Raw genomic sequence first — 19,610 nt, forward strand, 5'->3', positions numbered from 1 at the left:
AGAGGAGAAAATCAGACTGAGTGTGCGCTCAGAGGTGATTACCTGAGAGGAAATCGCCGAACGTGTTCTCTTGCCTGTTCATTGCCAGTTTCTGTAGTTAGTCCTTCAGAGCGTGAGAAGCATATGCTAAGAGTGTGTGAGAGAACATGCTGTTACCATGTGTACGAGAGCATGCGTGCGTTTTGTGCTCTGTGCTTTCTGAAGACTATTTGCAGTCAGCTGAGGCAGAGTTTTGCTCACTGGTAATTTCAATTTCACAAATTCTCTTGGTCTCTCTGCCTTTTTGTTTTGTAGAAAGGCAGTCAAACACTGGTCAACACAAATTACGTGCATCACTTGTTTATTTCGCATTACAGATCTCAGGTGGCAGTGAGCGTTGAAAGGAAAACAGATTAATTGTATAGAGAAAATGTGTGTGCAAAGCAACCTCAAACCAAAGAAGAAGAGTGAGCACATTATGAAAGATACAGAGTGAATCTGTGAGAATCCTGGCCAAGCAATTGTGAGACATGGAAATATTAGCGCGTGTGTATTTGAAACTGCTAGCTCACATGCATTAAATCTGTCCCTGAGATCCGTGCAAGCTATACAATCTCTGCCTCTAGAGAATCGCCATTGGTCTCCTCTTTTAGCCAATCAGTCGCACAGACATTTTTTCTGTGTGTGCGCTCATCTCAGCAGTGATGCTCATTCTTCAGATATAAACTAACAAGCATGCACAGCCTCTCACAAACACACATCTATAGTCCAAGATTTAACATTCTGCTATACACAACCAAATATGCGATTTTTCACAATTAAAAATCACAACATGCTTATGCCAAGACAGCTACAATGCCAACAATAAATTGCACCAATGGGATCCTGTGCTTCTTTTGGGTGTTCACCTTTTTCCCCAATTGCAGCTTACCCACGGTTAGCATGGCAAAATAAAAATTAAACAGTACTTTTGTTGTGTATTCCAGTTAAAATATATAGCACTGCACACCAAATCAAGTTGTAACTTTGAATACAAAGGAAGTCTAAGGTGCAATATCAAAAGAAATTGACGGAAATATACACAGTGATTTTAAAAAAAAAGGTAAAATTGTGCACAAACTCATACTACCTTATTTCTGATATTGGATCTTGGACTTTAATTTAGTTTCTTTAATATTTCTTCAAAATTTAAGAAAAAAAAAAAAATCTTTTATTGTCTTACCCTGTCTAACATTTCAGCTGTGCTGCCATTCTAGAATACAGAAGAATAGGATACAGGAGAAGGCAGTTCAACACTCTTATTTCTAAGTGTAATCTAATGTAATTATTGCTTATTAGTATGGAAATTCTTGCTTATTAGACACTGGATAATAAAGTGAGATTAAATACATAAAGTATATTTGTGTAATTTAATATAGTTAATTATTACGGGTTTGCGTAAAATTCTGAGATTGCATTTCACTGTTTTGATTCATTTTGAGGAATACTGAAAGTTTTTGTGCAAGTGAGATGAGTAAATGCATGTTCACCTTTAGTCTAGAACTACAATAACTGCCATGTTTACACAGCACACACAACACCTCTGCACTTTATTTCTCTCAACAGGTGGACAGGAGAGCTGTCAGTCAATAAATGTGAAAAAGTAACTTGTTACTTATTTGAAAAAGTAACAGATATTTTGTTGTAAATTGAAAAAGTAATGCGATACTTTACTAGTTATCTGAAAAAGTAATCTGATTATGTAACTCAAGTTGCTTGTAATGCATCACGCCCAACACTGATTATAAGCATTACATATTACAAGATTATAAACATTGTTTTGGCTTTTCGGAGAGGACTGAGGGATTTGAAATGTTGTGAAAGTGATCCGGAGATGGCGTTATTATTACTCGACAGGTACAGGGTAAGGCATTTTAATGAACAGATACATTGCCATATGTAGCCCATTGTAAAGCATTATTTATAATGAAGGGTCATTTAATTATGGTTGTTGTAGCGCTGTGCTGGAATTTATTTTCAAGGAAGTACCGTGTCTATTAATGGGTATACTGTAGCTACAGTAACATATCTAAACTGGTTATATCTCTTAAGTAGAGATGCACCGATTGCAATTTTTTTGGCCGATTCCGATTTCCGATTTTTTGTTAGTGAGATCGGCCGATACCAATTTTTGCCGATTCCGATTTTCTTTCTAAGAACTATAATTGACAACATATACAAACAAAAATCTACTTTTCTTCAATGCAAAGTTTTATTTTCATTAAAAAAAAAAAAAAAAAAAAAAAAGTCAGTAAAAGTCAGTAATAAAATATAAACAGCTCAAATAAATGCAACAGAATAAAGAGAGCTATGAAACTAAGTTTTTTTGAGTTAACTGGGTTTCTATTCAGGTAAGAAATACTACAGAAATTAAAGTAATCAAATGTAAAATTACATATTCAGTGTTATTTTACATTGATTACATTAATTTCTGTAGTCTTTATTGTAAATATTAATACAGATCAATTCTTACCATTAAAGTTATAAAACGTATTTAGTCAAGAGCAGAAATTGATTTTCTTTGTCTTTTGTTCTTTGATTAACATGACAGACAGCAGCAGGAATATTGGACTGCTGTCCCTTTAAGAGTTTATGAACGTTATTCAACAGACCCAATACTGTTACACACGACATGGGTTCACTTTCTTAGCTATTTAACGATTCAAAACTGACTGTGTTTATCTGTATACTCGCCTTTTTAGATTTTAGATTGCCTGTGCCGCTGATTTTGACATACTTTTGTACGTATTTGACAGTTTAAGCTCGTTTTGGTACTTGTGAGTCTGTTTGACTTCTATCTCTGTTTAAGACTGAGCGTGTTAAGGCATGTTCGCTTCACTAATATAGAAAAAAGACTATAGAATAACACAAGACGTGTGTTATGACAGAGACACCGGAGGCAGAGATGAAAGCTATTGTAACAGTTTATTGTAATGATCAGCAGTGAGACAGGTGAGTAGATAGATGAAGGTGAAGATCTTGAAGGTGAATGAGAGGTAATACTGTCCTTTTCTTTATGATGCAGATGGAACTGGAGGGAGACGCTGGAGCTGGCAGACGAACACACTCACACACAGGCAGGTAAGCACACGAGGAGATCCGAAGACGATGGAGACGAAGGAGACAATGGAGACAGGTAAGTATCACTTTGGAGTCCTTGAAGGTAAGCGTACAACTGGTTGTAACACAAACGAGACCGGACGATGAGTGTGTGTGAGTGTGTGGTATTTAACTGTGTGCTGATGACTGCGGTGATGAAGTGCAGGTGGCGGTGATTAGTAGACTGGTGATTGAGTGCGTGGATACGGGAGTGAGGTGGAACCTGACGTGTCTGTGACAGTACCCCCCCTCCCACGGCCCGCTTCAGAGGGCCGTGGACCCCGACGTCGTGGTGGTCGTCCTCGAGGTCGTGGGGCAGGTCTGTCTGGGTGGTTGGTGTGGAAGGTCTGTAACAGAGCTGGATCAAGGATATCATTCTTGGGAACCCATGAGCGTTCTTCGGGACCGTAGCCCTCCCAGTCCACCAGATACTCTAAAAGACCACCACGGCGCCGGGAGTCCAGAATCTCACGTACAACGTAGGCTGTTCCATCATCCAGAATGAGTGGAAGGGGGGGCTCGACGGCTGCCACGTCAGGTTCTGTGGGAGGAAGAACAGAAGGGTGGTGAGGCTTTAATAGTGAAACATGGAAAGTTGGGTGAATTCTCTTATATTGTGCTGGGAGTTGTAACCGGTAAGTGACAGGGTTGATCTGTTGGAGGATGGTGAACGGGCCAATGAAGCGGGGACTCAGCTTCTTGCAGGGCAGGCGCATCTTGATGTCTCTGGTGGACAGCCAGACCTTCTGCCCCGGTTGGTAGTTTGGAGCGTGGGAGCGCCGAAGGTCGGCTGTCGTCTTGCGCCTGCGCAGGGCTCTCTGCAGCTGGTGGTGAGCTGAGTCCCATACCCTCTCGCTCTCCCGGAAACAGTAGTCGACAGCAGGAACGTTGGAGGGTTCCCCGTCCCAGGGGAACAGTGGGGGCTGGAAGCCGAGCACGCATTGGAAAGGTGTTAATCCTGTTGTGGCTTGGCGGAGGGAGTTCTCCGCCCAGGTACTGGTTCCAGGAGTCCTGGTGGCTGTGACAGAAGGTACGCAGGAAGCGGCCAATCTCCTGGATCTTCCGTTCCGTCTGCCCGTTCGACTGAGGATGGTATCCAGACGACAGACTGACGGTCACACCCAGGAGTGAGAAGAAAGCCTTCCATACCCGTGAGACGAATTGTGGTCCTCTGTCTGAGACTATGTCTTCGGGGATTCCGTAGTGACGGAAGACATGGTTGAACATTAATTCTGCTGTGGCCATAGCTGTTGGTAGACCCTCCAGGGGAATTAGACGGCAGGCTTTAGAGAAGCGGTCTACGACGACCAGGATGCAGGTGTTACCATCAGACTCGGGGAGATCTGTGACAAAATCTACTCCCAGGTGTGACCAGGGTCTCTCAGGAACGGGCAGAGGAAGGAGCTTGCCGGTGGGAAGATGGCGTGGGCTCTTGGAGATGGCGCACTCCCTGCAGCCCTGCACGTACCTCCTGACATCGTTGGCCATGTTTGGCCACCAGAAGTGCTGTTTGAGCAGCGAGAGGGTTTCATTGACCCCCGGGTGACCAGTGCCAAGTGAAGTGTGAACAGAGTGCAGAAGTGGAGTGCGTCGTGTCCTGGTGATGTAGCGCAAGCCCTGGGGACAACCCGGCGGAGTGCGTGGGGAGGCATTGGAGGAGGGTAAGGTCTCTTCTGACCATTCGATGGGGCTGACGAAAATGGATTCAGGTAGGATGGTTTCGGGTTCTTCATTCTTTTCCTCCGGGGCGTGGAGACGAGAGAGAGCATCGGCTTTCAGGTTTTTAGAGCCAGGTCGGTATGAGATGGTGAAATGGAATCTTGAGAAGAACAACGCCCATCGGGCTTGGCGAGGGCTGAGTCGTTTGGCGGCTTTCAGATATTCGAGGTTCTTGTGGTCGGTGAGTACTTGGAAAGGGTGATTGGCCCCCTCCAACCAATGCCTCCATTCCTCAAGGGCGAGTTTTACAGCCAAGAGTTCACGGTCCCCGATGTCATAGTTCACCTCCACCGGGTTGAGCTTGCGGGAGAAGAAGGCGCATGGATGGAGCCTACTTGGATTCCCCTGCTGCTGTGATAGGACCGCTCCCACTCCTGTGGTGGAGGCATCCACCTCCACGACGAATGGTAGGTCCGGGTTGGGGTGGACGAGGAGGGGAGCGGTGGTGAAGGCCTTCTTGAGCGTCTCAAAAGCTTCGGTGGCAGGTTGGGACCAGGACAGAGACTTGGGCTGCTTACGGAGGAGGTTGGTGAGTGGACTGACGATGGTACTGTAGTTCTTTATGAATCGACGGTAGAAATTGGAGAAACCAAGGAATCGTTGGAGTTCTTTTATGGTGCTTGGAGCTGGCCAGTTCTGGATGGCAGATACCTTCCCCTCGTCCATCCGGATGCCACTGTGATCAATCACATATCCCAGGAAGTGGACAGAGGGCTGGTGGAATGAGCACTTCTCTGCTTTCAGGAACAGATGGTATTGCCGTAAGCTTTGGAGGACCTCCGCAACGTGGTGGCGATGTTCGGCCAAGCTCCGGGAGTAAATCAGGATGTCATCGATATAGACCAACACGAACTTGTGGAGGAACTCCCGGAGCACCTCATGGATGAAATCCTGGAATACGGAGGGGGCGTTGACCAGGCCATACGGCATCACGAGGTATTCGTAGTGACCGGTGGGCGTGACGAAGGCGGTCTTCCACTCGTCCCCCTCGCGTATCCGGATGAGGTTGTACGCGCTGCGGAGGTCCAACTTTGTGAACACAGTGGCACCGCGGAGATGTTCCAGGGCCGCTGGGACGAGGGGAAGTGGGTACCGGAATTTGACGGTGATTTTGTTCAGTGACCGGTAATCGATGCAGGGCCGCAAGCCTCCGTCCTTCTTGGCCACGAAGAAGAAGCTTGAAGCAGCAGGGGAAGTAGACGGGCGGATGTATCCTTGGTTAAGGGCCTCTTTGATGTATTCCTCCATGGCCTTCTCCTCCGGCACTGATAGGGGGTAGATGCGTCCCCTAGGCACTGGCTCACCCGGTAACAGATCAATTGCACAGTCCCATGGCCGGTGTGGAGGAAGCTTGGAGGCGCGTTGCGGGCAGAAGACGTCGCTGAAGGGGGCGTAATCGGGAGGTATGTCGATGGAGCGTTTTTCCACAGGGCTCTTGATGGAGGTAGCATTGATGGAGAGGTTCTTGGATGGAGGAGATCTTGGAACAGGAAGGTCTGGAAAACAGCTGGAGAAACAGTGGTCGCCCCACTTCAGGACTTCGCCCGTGCGCCAGGAGATGGTGGGATGATGGAGTTCCAGCCACGGGTGCCCTAGAACCACGTCAGCGGTGGACTCCTCCAGAACCAGCAGATGGATGAGTTCTTGATGGAAGATACCCACTTGTAATTGAAGGGGTCCAGCGACACGGCGAACCGTCTTACGGCTCAGGGGTTTGCCCGTGATGGAGTTGATTTGATAGTGAGTCGGAGACGGCGAGGTCTTGATCCCGAGGTGTCGACAGAGGGCGCCGGAGATGAAGTTTCCTGCTGACCCTGAATCGAGGAGTGCCACCACTGGAATGGAAACATCAGCAGCAGTAAGGTTTACAATGGTAGTGAGTGGTTTCATGTTCTGGAAAGAGGGAATGATAGCACTCACCACGGGTCGAGGAGGACGGGTTGGGCATACAGAGATGACATGCCCAGGTAATCCACAATACAAGCACAGATTCAGGGTCAGCCTTCTTTGTCTTTCTGTGGGTGACAAACGGGAGTTATCCACTTGCATAGGTTCGGTGGCTGGTTCTGGAGAGCTGACGGGTTCGGACCGACGGAGGAGAGTGCTGGCTAGTGGCTGGCCCTGGTGCTCACGGAGACACGACTGCATACGAGAACCCACTCGGATGGCGAGCTGGATGAAACGTTCGAGTCCTATGGAGTCCTCGTATGCAGCGAGATGCAGCCACACGTTGGGCTCCAGACCTTGTCGGAAGGTGATGATGAGGGCTTGTTCGTTCCATCCGCTGGTTGCGGCGAGCGTTCGGAACTGCAGGGCATAATCGTTAACAGTATTGTTACCTTGTTTTAAATTATACAATTTCTCACCAGTGGTAGAATCAGTCAGGGGTTTTCCGAAAACTTCTCTGAAGTGAGAAACGAAAGCAGCATAGGATCTGATAACTGGTCCTTTCTGAGTCCAGAGAGAATCCGCCCATTGGAGGGCCTTACCCTGCAGTTGAGAAATCACGAACGCTATTTTCGCCGTGTCGGTGGGATAGAAGTGCGGCTGCATCTCCAGGACCAACTCACACTGAAGGAGGAATCCGCTGCAGTCCTCCGCCGATCCTGAGAAGGGCGCCGGTTTGGCCATGGGACTGGCGGTGCACATAGGAGAAGCAGCGGTGATGGTGGATGCGGAAGCAGCCGCGGTGGTGGATACAGGTGACGGTGACGGTGGTTGTGGAGTGAGTGCTCGTCGCAGTGCGTCCACGAGCTCTTGAAACGTGTCGTGATGGCTCATGCTGATCGATAGTTGTTATGGTCTGGTCTTCTGTTATGACAGAGACACCGGAGGCAGAGATGAAAGCAATGTAACAGTTTATTGTAATGATCAGCAGTGAGACAGGTGAGTAGATAGATGAAGGTGAAGATCTTGAAGGTGAATGAGAGGTAATACTGTCCTTTTCTTTATGATGCAGATGGAACTGGAGGGAGACGCTGGAGCTGGCAGACGAACACACTCACACACAGGCAGGTAAGCACACGAGGAGATCCGAAGACGATGGAGACGAAGGAGACAATGGAGACAGGTAAGTATCACTTTGGAGTCCTTGAAGGTAAGCGTACAACTGGTTGTAACACAAACGAGACCGGACGATGAGTGTGTGTGAGTGTGTGGTATTTAACTGTGTGCTGATGACTGCGGTGATGAAGTGCAGGTGGCGGTGATTAGTAGACTGGTGATTGAGTGCGTGGATACGGGAGTGAGGTGGAACCTGACTTGTCTGTGACAACGTGTTACTCGTATTGTTTTGAATGGGAGAAAGTGAAACGCGCAATATGGCGGAATAAGTCCCGCTTTCTAAATAAGAGCCAATCGCCGACTGGTAAAGTCATCGCGTCATTGCAGCGGCCGTTAGAAGCACTGGTTTCTATAGAAACAGTCAGATGCTCGCCTCCAAAGAGACGCGCATTTAGGTCTGCGCATGCGCATTAGCTTGATCCAGCCTGAAAAATACAGTTTTTTGTCATGATTCGAGCGTTTGGAAAAAAAATTATATGACAGTTGTCAGATTTCATTGGTGATTACAAATATGAAATTTAATCGAAAGCTTGGCAAACAGCTTTGGAGAATTTGATGTTTCCCCATTCAAAGAGATAAGAGCTGCATGATGCCCAGGATGCCCGAGAGGCGATTCAAAGATGGCCGCAGAGTGAAATGACTTGTCTTAAAGGGACTTTGATATAGACCAGTGGTGCGCGCGCTTTCGGTGTGAGAGCGAAACCTGCGGGAATGACTAAAATTTATGCGCAGTAAGCGTACTATTTAACCGGAGTGAATGAGGCGAGTGAGACAGAGGAGGCGCCCGCGCGGGTGTGTGTCAATTTACCGTGACAGAGAAGAGAGCAAGAACGTGCATTTGACGTTATTGCCTGTGCCGCTGGTAACAAAACGGATCGGCTTGGAATCAGTAAGAAGTGAGACTGATCACCAATCCGGGCCGATCATAAGGAAAATCGTCCGATTCCGATCCCTGGCCGATCAATCGGTGCATCTCTACTCTTAAGCCTAGTAGTAAATGTTTTATGAGCAGTAGGATAAAACATGCATCCGCAGACCCGAAGCACAACCAAAACAATGTTCTTCTGCAAACTGAATGCAGTTTTGATTTTTAACTGCTAGAAGGCCAAAAGTTACACAGTGTAATGATTGAAATTGTGGTCCCCAATTAATTTGTTTTAAAGGATTAGTTCACTTTCAAATAAAATTTTAAAACATACATAAAATAAAACATACAGCGTAAGCTTTTTGAAGAGTACGAAAGTGCGGTTTTGGCGGTACCACTTTGTTTCATTTGTTTGGATCATTTGTTTATATAAAGCATATACATTTACATTTTTTTCTAAAATGACTGATCGTTTCGCTAGATTAGACCCTTATTCCTCGTCTGGTATCGTTTAAAGCCCTTTGAAGCTGCACTGAAACTGTAATTTTGACCTTCAACTGTTTGGAGGCCATTAAAGTCCACAATAAGGAGAATAATCCTGAAATGTTTTCATCAAAAACCTTAATTTCTTTTCGACTGAAGAAAGGAGGACATGGACATCTTGGATGACATGGGGGTGAGTAAATTATCAGGAAAATTTTATTTGAAAGTGAACTAATCCTTTAAGTTTTTCCCATCTGTATTGTGCTCTAAAAATATGCCTGTTTTTATTCTAGACTGCATTAACAATTTAGTGAAAGCCATTTACCTTAATTATACAAATTCTAACACAAAGCCTATAAAATCACAATTATAGCTTAACATTAAAATTGCTTTTGTTCTCTGATGTACTTGAATTGAGGCCAAGATTACACAATAGTTCTAGCTAACAATAGTGACATGACAGGTGTGATGAGGACTATATATGTCAACTATGGCAGTTAATACCATATAATTGTTCTTTTAAAAAAAAACTCCCAAGCCTTCCTATTTATCAAGTCGCAATAAAAACAAAACATCTGACTAAACCTACGCAACTCAAATGGCAAACTGCTGCATTATTCAAGCAGCGTGCAACAATGGTCAGTATTTGTGCAGCAGCTCTGAAGAAAAAGTAAACATTCTATGTGGCTTCAATCTATTGGAAATGCCAGTTTATGTCTGCTAAAAGTGAAAGACATGAATGATATCTGAAAGATATGTGCGTTCCTGCCTCACTCATTTCACAGTGCACTAACAATATGACAAGATCGATTCCTCATGACTTTCATGGCATCCCACTCCTCTCTCTATTTCTTTCTTTCTCATACCGCTCACTCTCTTGCCTGCTTTGATTATCCAAGATTTAAATTAAGATGCTGTCCGTTTAGTGTGACCATGATGTTTAAGATATACAGCAGCTCCTACGGTCTGTGTATAAATGAGCACAAGTGCGCTTGCCTCTACTTTGTCTTTGCAGAGTGTGTGACAACCGTGGCACACGGCATTGATCAAGACTTCTTCTCTGACAGCTCTGCGAAATAAGAAAGAGAATGTGTGTAGCTCCCCATCACCATAGGTTATATGTGAGGATCAAAGCAGACGGGATATTACTCTTCCATTGATGGCTGTGCAGTGTTATAAACATCTCAGAGAGACACATCTCACTTTACTATAGTAACAAATAATAAATGGTGACATGAGAAATGGAAAGAAGCTCAAACAGTAAAGCATGACGCTCTATTCCCAGAGAGTGCATGAACTGATCAAATGTACAAATTGAATACAATGTATGTTATCTTTGGATAAAAGCGTATGCCAAATGCAGTGATGGAACTATATATGTACATGAATACAAATGCTGTCAAAATTTTTGGAGAAGTTTCAAAGATTTGTTAAGATTTGGTGGCTTAAAGGTCTAAGTACAGGATTAGTTCTGAAGCCAGGTTACGCAATATGGCAAGTTCAAAGTGAAAGAGACATGATGGTAAATAAAGCAAGAGGAGCAGTTCAACCAAATAAATGAAAATATTATCATTTTCTAACCCCCTACATCAGTATAAGGTAAAGTGTAATAATTTGCTTGTGTATCAAACAAATTGGGTGTGCACCTTATGGCTCCATTTAGTAAAGTTGTGAAGAAACGGAAGCAAGGACAGATTTATTCCATCTTGTAATGCAGTGTGTCAAACAGATATAAAAAATTTGAAGTGCTGGGGGTACTCCAGGACCAGAGCACCACTGTATATCTGAGTATACTGAATTATAGAGTATATCCATCACAATAAATAAATTCAATAAAAAAAGAAAGAAAAAAAACAGGCGCCAAATTATTTTTAAGTGCCACATATAGGAATAAACGTGATTATTTTTTAAAAAAATTTTTACATTTAAAGGTGCCCTAGAATTAAAAGTTGAATTTATCTTGGCATAGTTAAATAACAAGAGTTCAGTACATGGAAATGACATACAGTGAGTCTCAAACACCATTGTTTCCTCCTTCTTATATAGATCTCATTTGTTTAAAAGACCTCCGACGAACAGGTGAATCTCAACATAACACAGACTGTTACGTAACAGTCGGGGTGTACGCCCCCAATATTTGCATATGCCAGCCCATGATCGAGCCATTAGACAAGGGCAGAACGTCTGGATGTGCACAGCTGAATCATCAGACTAGGTAAGGAAGCAAGGACAACAGCGAAAAATGGCAGATGGAGCAATAATAACTGACATGATCCATGATATCATGATATTTTTAGTGATATTTGTAAATTGTCTTTCTAAATGTTTCGTTAGCATGTTGCTAATGTACTGTTAAATGTGGTTAAAGTTACCATCGTTTCTTACTGTATTCACGGAGACAAGACTGTCGTTATTTTCATTTTTTAAACACTTGCAGTCTGTATAATGCATAAACACATCTTCATTCTTTATAAATCTCTCCAACAGTGTGTAATGTTAGCTTTAGCCACGGAGCACCATCAAACTCATTCAGAATCAAATGTAAACATCCAAATAAATACCATTCTTACGCGATTAGACATGCTGCATGACAAACACTTTGTAAAGATCCATTTTGAGGGTTATATTAGCTGTGTAAACTTTGTTTATGCTGTTAAACGCAAGCACGAGCTCCGTGGGCGGGGAGCGTGAGCATTTAAAGGGGCCGCAGCCTAAATCGGCTCATATTTAATGATGCCCCAAAATAGGCAGTTCTATGAGGTATTTTGAGATGAAACTTCACAGACACATTCAGGGGACACCTTAGACTTATATTACATCTTTTAAAAAGACGTTCTATGGCACCTTTAATTTCTGTCATCCTGCCATGTGTTTTCATCTATCTTGTGAATGTCCTGGGAACTGAGGTTCATTTAAAGTGGGAACTGAATGCCTTTTCCAACTTGAGAACTACATCCAGTCACAAAGAATTGTTCTTCACACAGAATCTGAACAGTGTCATGGTCACGGATCATAATTATATCAGCAACACTTGTGTAGTTGAGTGTAGTTTGGCCTCCTCCAGCATCCTATAAATGTTGTCATATGTCTTGCATACATCCATTCTATTTTTCTTAATTAGTAATATCTAATAGTAATACATTTGGTGAAAGGCATCTCTTCACATGCAACATATAGGCAGTGTTGAATTTATAACTCCTGTTTTATTTTTAACTCTTTCCATTGTTTCTCATCATGTAGACAACAGGTTAAGTATATTAAATACGTTATATAGTGCATATATTTAGCAAAATGTTCCTCTCTATAGTTATTTTTCTAGCTGACTAACAAGTTTATTGACATTGAATGGCTTTTCTGAGGTAAAAGTAGCATTACGTGATGCTCCTATGCAGTTGGCGCAGTGAACGCAGTGCAGCGCTTCCATATTTACATCCGAATGCCGACTCTGTATTGGCTGACTCCTGCATCAGCATCACAATCATGCCACGTGCTGCTCACGTGTACAGCGTCGGCCAATACTGAGCCAGCGTTTGGACATAAACACGGAAGTGCTGCACTGTGTTTACTACGTCAACCGCGTAGGAGACTGACAGGGTAGAGAAGAAATTGTTGAATAAAGTCATACTTTTTGTTTTTGCACACAAAAAGTATTCTCGTCGCTTCATAACACTAAAGGTTGAACCACTGTAGTCACACGAACTATTTTAATGATGTTTTTACTACTTCTTTGGACCTTGAATGTGATCATTTTGTTGCCATTAATGGGAGATAAAATACCTTTCGGATTTCATCAAAAATATCTTAATTTGTGTTCTGAAGATGAACCAAGGTCTTGCGGGTTTAGAACGACATGAGGGTGAGTAATTGATGACAAATTTCATTTTTGGGTGAACTAACCCTGTAAAAACTGTGAAAACTGACTAAGGGCACGTTCACACAGAACGCATTTTTGCTTTGAAAAACGCAAGGTCTCGAGATGCGCTTTTTAAAAGTTGAACTGATTTTAACTTGAGCGCTGCGTTTTCAGAATGCCATGTCATGACGCGAATGCAATGGTCATACACATCCGTCTAGCACTTTTACATAGAAAAACAATGGAAAAGTAGCGCATTGGAATGAAAAAACGCATTCTGTGTGAACCTGCCCCTAGTCCCTTAGACTATTTTGCATATACTGTATAAAGGTGCAAGATCAGGTTGGAATTTGAATGTGCTATCAAATTTGCATTACATTTTTCATATGCGTACTACATATTCTATATTGTATCCTATTCATTCAAAATCATCATACATGGATGAAGTCAATGCATCTAAGATGTTGATGAGTGTCAAATAACCTGTCAGTTACAACTGTTATGGATTGCAGTTTGAAGTCATTGCCCTTTACTGTGATGAAGGTATGCAATCATCAAGGTGTATGCGCTTACATAGAGCTTTAATTCACATCCTGACAACTTAATGAGTAAATGTGCTGTAGTGTTTGCTGTAGTGTTGTCAGAACAGCAAATGTTTGCATGCATATGTGAGAATAGATGTCTGATAGAAGGAACGGTTATTTATTATGCAATTACGAGCGCACACACAAACACACACTTTTCCAGGACACAAGTTCAACAGCACGATTATGAATTATGGATCAATAATACTTCAGATACATGCACACTGAAGCATGCAAACACCCACACACACACACAAACGTCCTTGAACAACAAGACTCTAGTAATCAACTGGAGTAATAATCACCCATGTGTGTCTAATATCTCAGTTGCTACACATTTGATTGATGATCCTACGTTTAAACATCGATGTCCTCTTCCAAATGACATAAGTGAAAGTTACAAATCTGATTATACATCACGGTTCAAAGTACACAGCTAATCTCTAATACTTAATTCAATTTACATGTTTGCAGCAAGTGGCCGGTAAAGCCTGACCGGCTGCGTGAGGGACATCTCCAATTCTTTCTATCTTTTCTTTCTTTTTCTTTCTTTATTTATTTATGTCCCCTAAGGGCAACTGATTTTACAGCAAGACCAGCACACAGAAAAGATTATTTAAAATACATTAAAAATTACAGTTAAAAAATTACATTAAAGAACAAAACAACAAGACCCAAACTACCACCTACTTCCACCTACTCCCCACATGGATGAATTTAACAGACAAATAGAAGTAGGAATAAATGAATGTTTGTACCTGTTACTCCTAACAGAGGGAAATCTTAACTGAGATCCTGAGGGTAAAACCTGAAACTCAGAATAGGGAGTATGGGAAAATAGAGAAGATGGGAATATTTATACACCCAAAATCTTCTTTTATCTGGTTATAGTAACCATGGTGATTTCAGTTAGGATCTCATTTTAAAACAAGTAACTTCTCAGATCTTAAAGGGATAGTTTCTTCTTAAATTCTTTGATCATTTGCTGTATATAAAAGATATTTTTGAGAAATGTTTTATGTCCATACAATGGAAGTCAATGGTAATTTCACCAATATTCTTCAAATCTTTTGTTCTGCAGAAGATAGAAAGAAAAGACACAAGGGTGAGCAAATGATGAAAGTATTTCCATTTTTTGGTGAACTATTCCTTTAACTTAAGACTTAAAATTGGATGTTTTGTAATATGGCCATACATAGACAATAATCCCTCATCTGCGGTCAGGTTTAATCTGAGCTTACAATATGAGCACTCAGTAATAGTGAAGAATCTCTTCCTGTTACAGAAAGAAAGGATGCCTGCTTTGGAATTACAACCCCTGTCTTTAATCTTTGGAGGCAGTGACATTTAACCAGAAGTGGAATTCATGAGCATGTTCACCTGAGCGAAGAACAGAATGATAGGATATTTATGATGGGTCATTTAGTTTAAAGAGAAGGGAAGGCTGCTTTAGGGAAGAACCTGAAGGGGCCGAGGGGAGCATGAGAGCTCAATTCACACCCACTGACATTTTCCAGAGGACAAATCAATTAGCAGGGTATTAAAGAGAGGCTGTGTGTGACTGAGTCCCCAGGCTCTTAAACTGTAACTGAGACTGCACAAGCACACACACACACACACACACCACAACAACAACACCACCACCACAAACAGACACTCTCTAGATAGAGCACACACAAACACACACACCACAACAATAATATAAACAGACACAGGTAGAGCATGCACAAACACACACACACATCACAACAACAACAACATGAACAGACACACTCTAGATGGAGCTTGCACAAGAAAAACACAGCTTCCACAAATAAAACACATCCTGGCACAGCACACACATATGCTCACTTTCATGTGCTGCCGTTTGAAAAAACCAATGGGATCTAGTAAAGCAGGACTGGGTAATGAAGGATTACTAATGATTTGAAGCCTGAATAGCTGATGCATCCGGAATAACATAAAAGAAAGAAAGAGCATGGAATTCTACAAAATAATATTGTCTACCAGCCATATTCACAAAGAACTAGATTGGTATGGTCAAAATTAAAATAAATGTAAAATAAAACACTAAAGGCCAAAATTGATTAAAATCAGTTAAAATAGTTTTAAATGCTAAAAGTGGCATCGCAACATTATAACGTACATTGCTGCACTTCGCTTGCTGTCGTGCATTACATCATTCAAAAAACATGGTGCTCAAGTTAACAGTTCATTTCACTGGCCTGCATCTTCTGCTTTTAAATGAAAAAATAAGTGTGACTATTTTAATACATGATGGCATCTACCAAAAGAATTCGCCACAACAACAAAATCATGTTAATTACAGAACTTACTGCGCAAATATGTATTATTTCCCATAAATGTCTATTTTCATGGTATCAATCAAACCTATAGATGCAACCAGTAGGGTCACTAATTAAAACATAAACCTTTAAAACTTTTTTTTTAAGCACAACATGTGTAAATCATGAGCCGGTGTTACTACATAATCACATGACTTGCTCCTCATACTTTTTTGTCATTGTGATCATTCACAGCAGATGACTGTGTGTCAGAGTGCTTGTCTGGATGGGAAATACCCACCAATTGTAAATGACATAGACCTGAAAGAGGAAGATCTGTCTGTGAATGGAGAAAAAAGGAATAGGTCCATGTATACTCACTGTACAAGATGCAGGGAAACACACACAAACAACTCAGCCTCATTCTGAAATGGAAGTATTTTGACTTGGCTCAGTATTAATCAGAACTACTAGCAAGTTACTTTCCTACAAGGACTTTCTGGGCAGCTGTTTTCTCTGGCTTATATAAAAAATTCCTCTGAGACAAATCCTCAGAATTCTTTGAACTACGATTCTTAGATGATCTTGATGGCAGATTTGCACAAAAAGCACATCAACAAGTAGAACCGTGCCTCAATTAATACGGCTGCTTAATACATGTAAATGACTGTGTTACCATGGCAGAGTTTCATCCAGATCCAAGCTCATTTCTCTAGTGTAGAAGACAGCTATTTTATCTGACTGAGGAGGTTTGTCATGAAACACACACTCACCTAACTTGCCTGTTTCAGTGTAGATTCCCTTTGTGCATTTTTTAATCAAATCAGTTCCCCCCCACCCCCAAAAAAGTACAAGTATGTGATAAAATTGTGTACTGCTTAGCAAAAGTATTGCAGATTTTCTCCTCTTGTTCTCACTGCATGCACTGCCTCGCCACCCCTCTTATGGGACAGTCCTACCTGAGACTTGAATCCATCCATGATGTTGGCTGTGAGATGAATAGAATAAAGGGCTCTCCATTGTGTTTCTTCTCCTTTGCGTCATTGTGGTTGGTAATCTGAACCAATAAGCGTGAGGATAATCTAGTGAGAGAGGCGTGCATCCCTCTATCTGCTACTGTCCGACGCTCCAAGTGCTCTCAGCTGCAGCGTGTGTGTGCTTCAGAAAGAGAGAGAGGGAGGGAGAGAGAAGGTGGGGGGAAGAGTGGAAGAGAGAGAACAATTCATGCAGGCTGATCAGATTTGTAATTTCATCTAAGATCATGATGTTAAATGACAAAAGTTGTATCATCTGAAGCAGCAGAAGTTTAGTTTGATCTAACATCCACAAAATGTTTTCAAGAAATAATGCTTTAGCTGTTCAGCAGAATCAATGGAACTGTGAATATACATTTGACACAGTTGTTAGAGTGACTAATACTCACATGCACTTATATTTTGAGATGTTAGTCATATCGTATGTTGGTTACGTTATACGAACCATGTCATTTCCTATTTGTTTACCATTTTAATTAAAATATTTAGAATTAAATAGGGATGTTATAAGGGACAATATAATAATTTTAAATAAATGTAATTAATACATTGAGCAACCACAATCAGTACATGCAGATAACTTAAAATGTCTATGTTTTTTTTTTTTTTTAATTGCTGATACAACGGGGTAGATTAACAACAATCATTGTAGAAACATTAATTTAAACCGTTTACGGTGTAGGCTATAGTGTACACCAAAGATATAAGTAATGCAACCAAAGATATAATGCAACTATATATCAAAATATGAGACATATAGCGTCGAAACGGTGTATTTAAAACGTGTTACTTCTAAATTATAACATTTAACAAAATTACCGTTTTTTTCTTGTTTATCCAGTGAGGTGTGTATTTGTGTTCCAGTGACTGTAGTTATTAGCGGTGTATTGAGGAAACTGAATAAACTTAATTCTAAGGACTTTATGAAAAAACGTGAGATATGCCACCGGCAGGAGCTTCACATTTTAATCGCAGGTAAGTGAGCAACTGTTTCTATGTGGGCAGTTTGAAATGAACGAGAATTTTACCTGATTACAAGCATAGTCTTTGTTACAAGGCACTGAAGGCAGGAACGTTTAAAGAAGCGCGTGTAGTTAGCTTCCTCATTAGCTCCGCCCCATACCACTGCGTGAAAATGATTGACAGTCACTGCCTCCAATGACATCAAGGGGAATCGTTGCCGCGGAACAAAAAGGGGCGGTTCCCAACTTTGGGGTGTTGTCACACTGGAATAGGTGTTTTTCAACCTCTTTACCTGATTTGCTCAAATCGAGTGGGAGATTTGCAGAAAAACAATAAGAGATATGTATTGTATATGAATGTAAGTGTATTGTTTAACAGTTGTTTAACGTTTCTTTTGTGTGAATATGCTTGCTAGCTCGTTGTAAAAAGCTCCAAGCAATCTTCCACTCACTTCTAGCGATAACTATTATTAGCTAACATTCGCTATTCTATTTGATGTATCTGTTAGTCACTTGATTTGTTTTAGTTTTGCCATTAGGTTGTGGCTACAGTGTCTGTGGTCAATATGATTATAAAGTTTAAAGTCTTCAGAGTCATCATTTCAGGTTAACAATTTTTTTTAAAGCTTACACAAGGTCAGTAGTCTCATTAATGCATATAAAGCTTATAGCTACTTATACAATATACGCAGTCATGTGTTTCTGTGTGGTTGATAGCCTATAAAAAACAATTACACTTAAAATTAAAGTTAATTATATAACAAACATTGTCTAGCCTACGTATTCTCTCTGCTTGTCTGTTGATATAGTGCAGTGGTTATGTCATTTTAATATATATATATTTTATGACGAAGGTTTACACTATGCACGTGAAATTTGGCATGCGAGAGATTAAATAAAATAGGCTGTTGATCGCGTGCCTGTGTTCTTCTGCGTTATTCATATTGAAGAGCATCAATTATTAAACAAGACTTGTAGCACAAGAAGGCGATCTAGCCTTAAGAAACTAGTTGAGGTGAAAAACGTGAAGAGGTGAAAAAATACCGTAGTAATTTATAGTAAATACCATAGTGTTTTTGAACCATACTTGAATTAATTTGTTGTGGTAATTCTATAGGCTATTGCTGTGGTAATATAACAACTAGCCTATGGCGATATAAACAAATTACGTTACCCAATAGTACTGTACTAAGTTTTCTTTAAACTATATTATACTACAATACACGCAGTTTACTGTAGTAAAAACTAAAGTATAGGCTACTACAGCCTATGCTGTAGCATTCATTAACAAAGTGTTGTAAATAATATAATATACAGTATACTACAATTTACTGGTTCAAAAACACTATTTACTATCAATTACTATAGTATTTTTTCACCCCATGTCCAACCAAATGACGCCGATTGTATAAGTTCAGACAAATGACTATTTGTCTATGTAAAATATAGACTATATAGCCATACTGTGACAAAATTACATCCCGTGTCATTATAATTCGTAGTCTAGTTTATGCATAATAATAATAATAATAATAAATAAATAACTAGCAATAAAAAAACGGAGTAGGCTAATAAAACTTGCATAAATCATATATTTCGCCCTCTCGAGCTATAAGCTACAGGTCCTGTAAAATAGTTCATACTC

General features: G+C 41.3%; 1 protein-coding gene across 4 annotated transcripts in view; it reads right to left on the reverse strand.

Annotated features, from left to right (window-relative positions):
* The window catches only part of dab2ipb (DAB2 interacting protein b), a 179,479-nt gene extending 161,346 nt beyond the window's left edge, over positions 1–18,133 (reverse strand). For 2 of the 4 annotated variants that reach the window (XM_048188493.1, XM_048188491.1), the window contains exon 1: positions 16,929–17,327. In XM_048188493.1, the coding sequence (XP_048044450.1) occupies positions 16,929–17,013 (85 nt within the window). In that variant the 5' untranslated portion in view covers positions 17,014–17,327. Of the gene's footprint in view, positions 1–16,020; positions 16,110–16,928; positions 17,328–18,031 lie in introns of those variants that run through there. The other 2 variants (XM_048188492.1, XM_048188494.1) reach the window with 2 other exon arrangements.
* Between the last annotated feature and the right edge of the window lie 1,477 nt (positions 18,134–19,610).

The sequence above is a fragment of the Megalobrama amblycephala genome, linkage group LG4 (genome assembly GCF_018812025.1).
Source record: "Megalobrama amblycephala isolate DHTTF-2021 linkage group LG4, ASM1881202v1, whole genome shotgun sequence".
In the NCBI taxonomy this organism is placed as follows: domain Eukaryota; kingdom Metazoa; phylum Chordata; class Actinopteri; order Cypriniformes; family Xenocyprididae; genus Megalobrama; species Megalobrama amblycephala.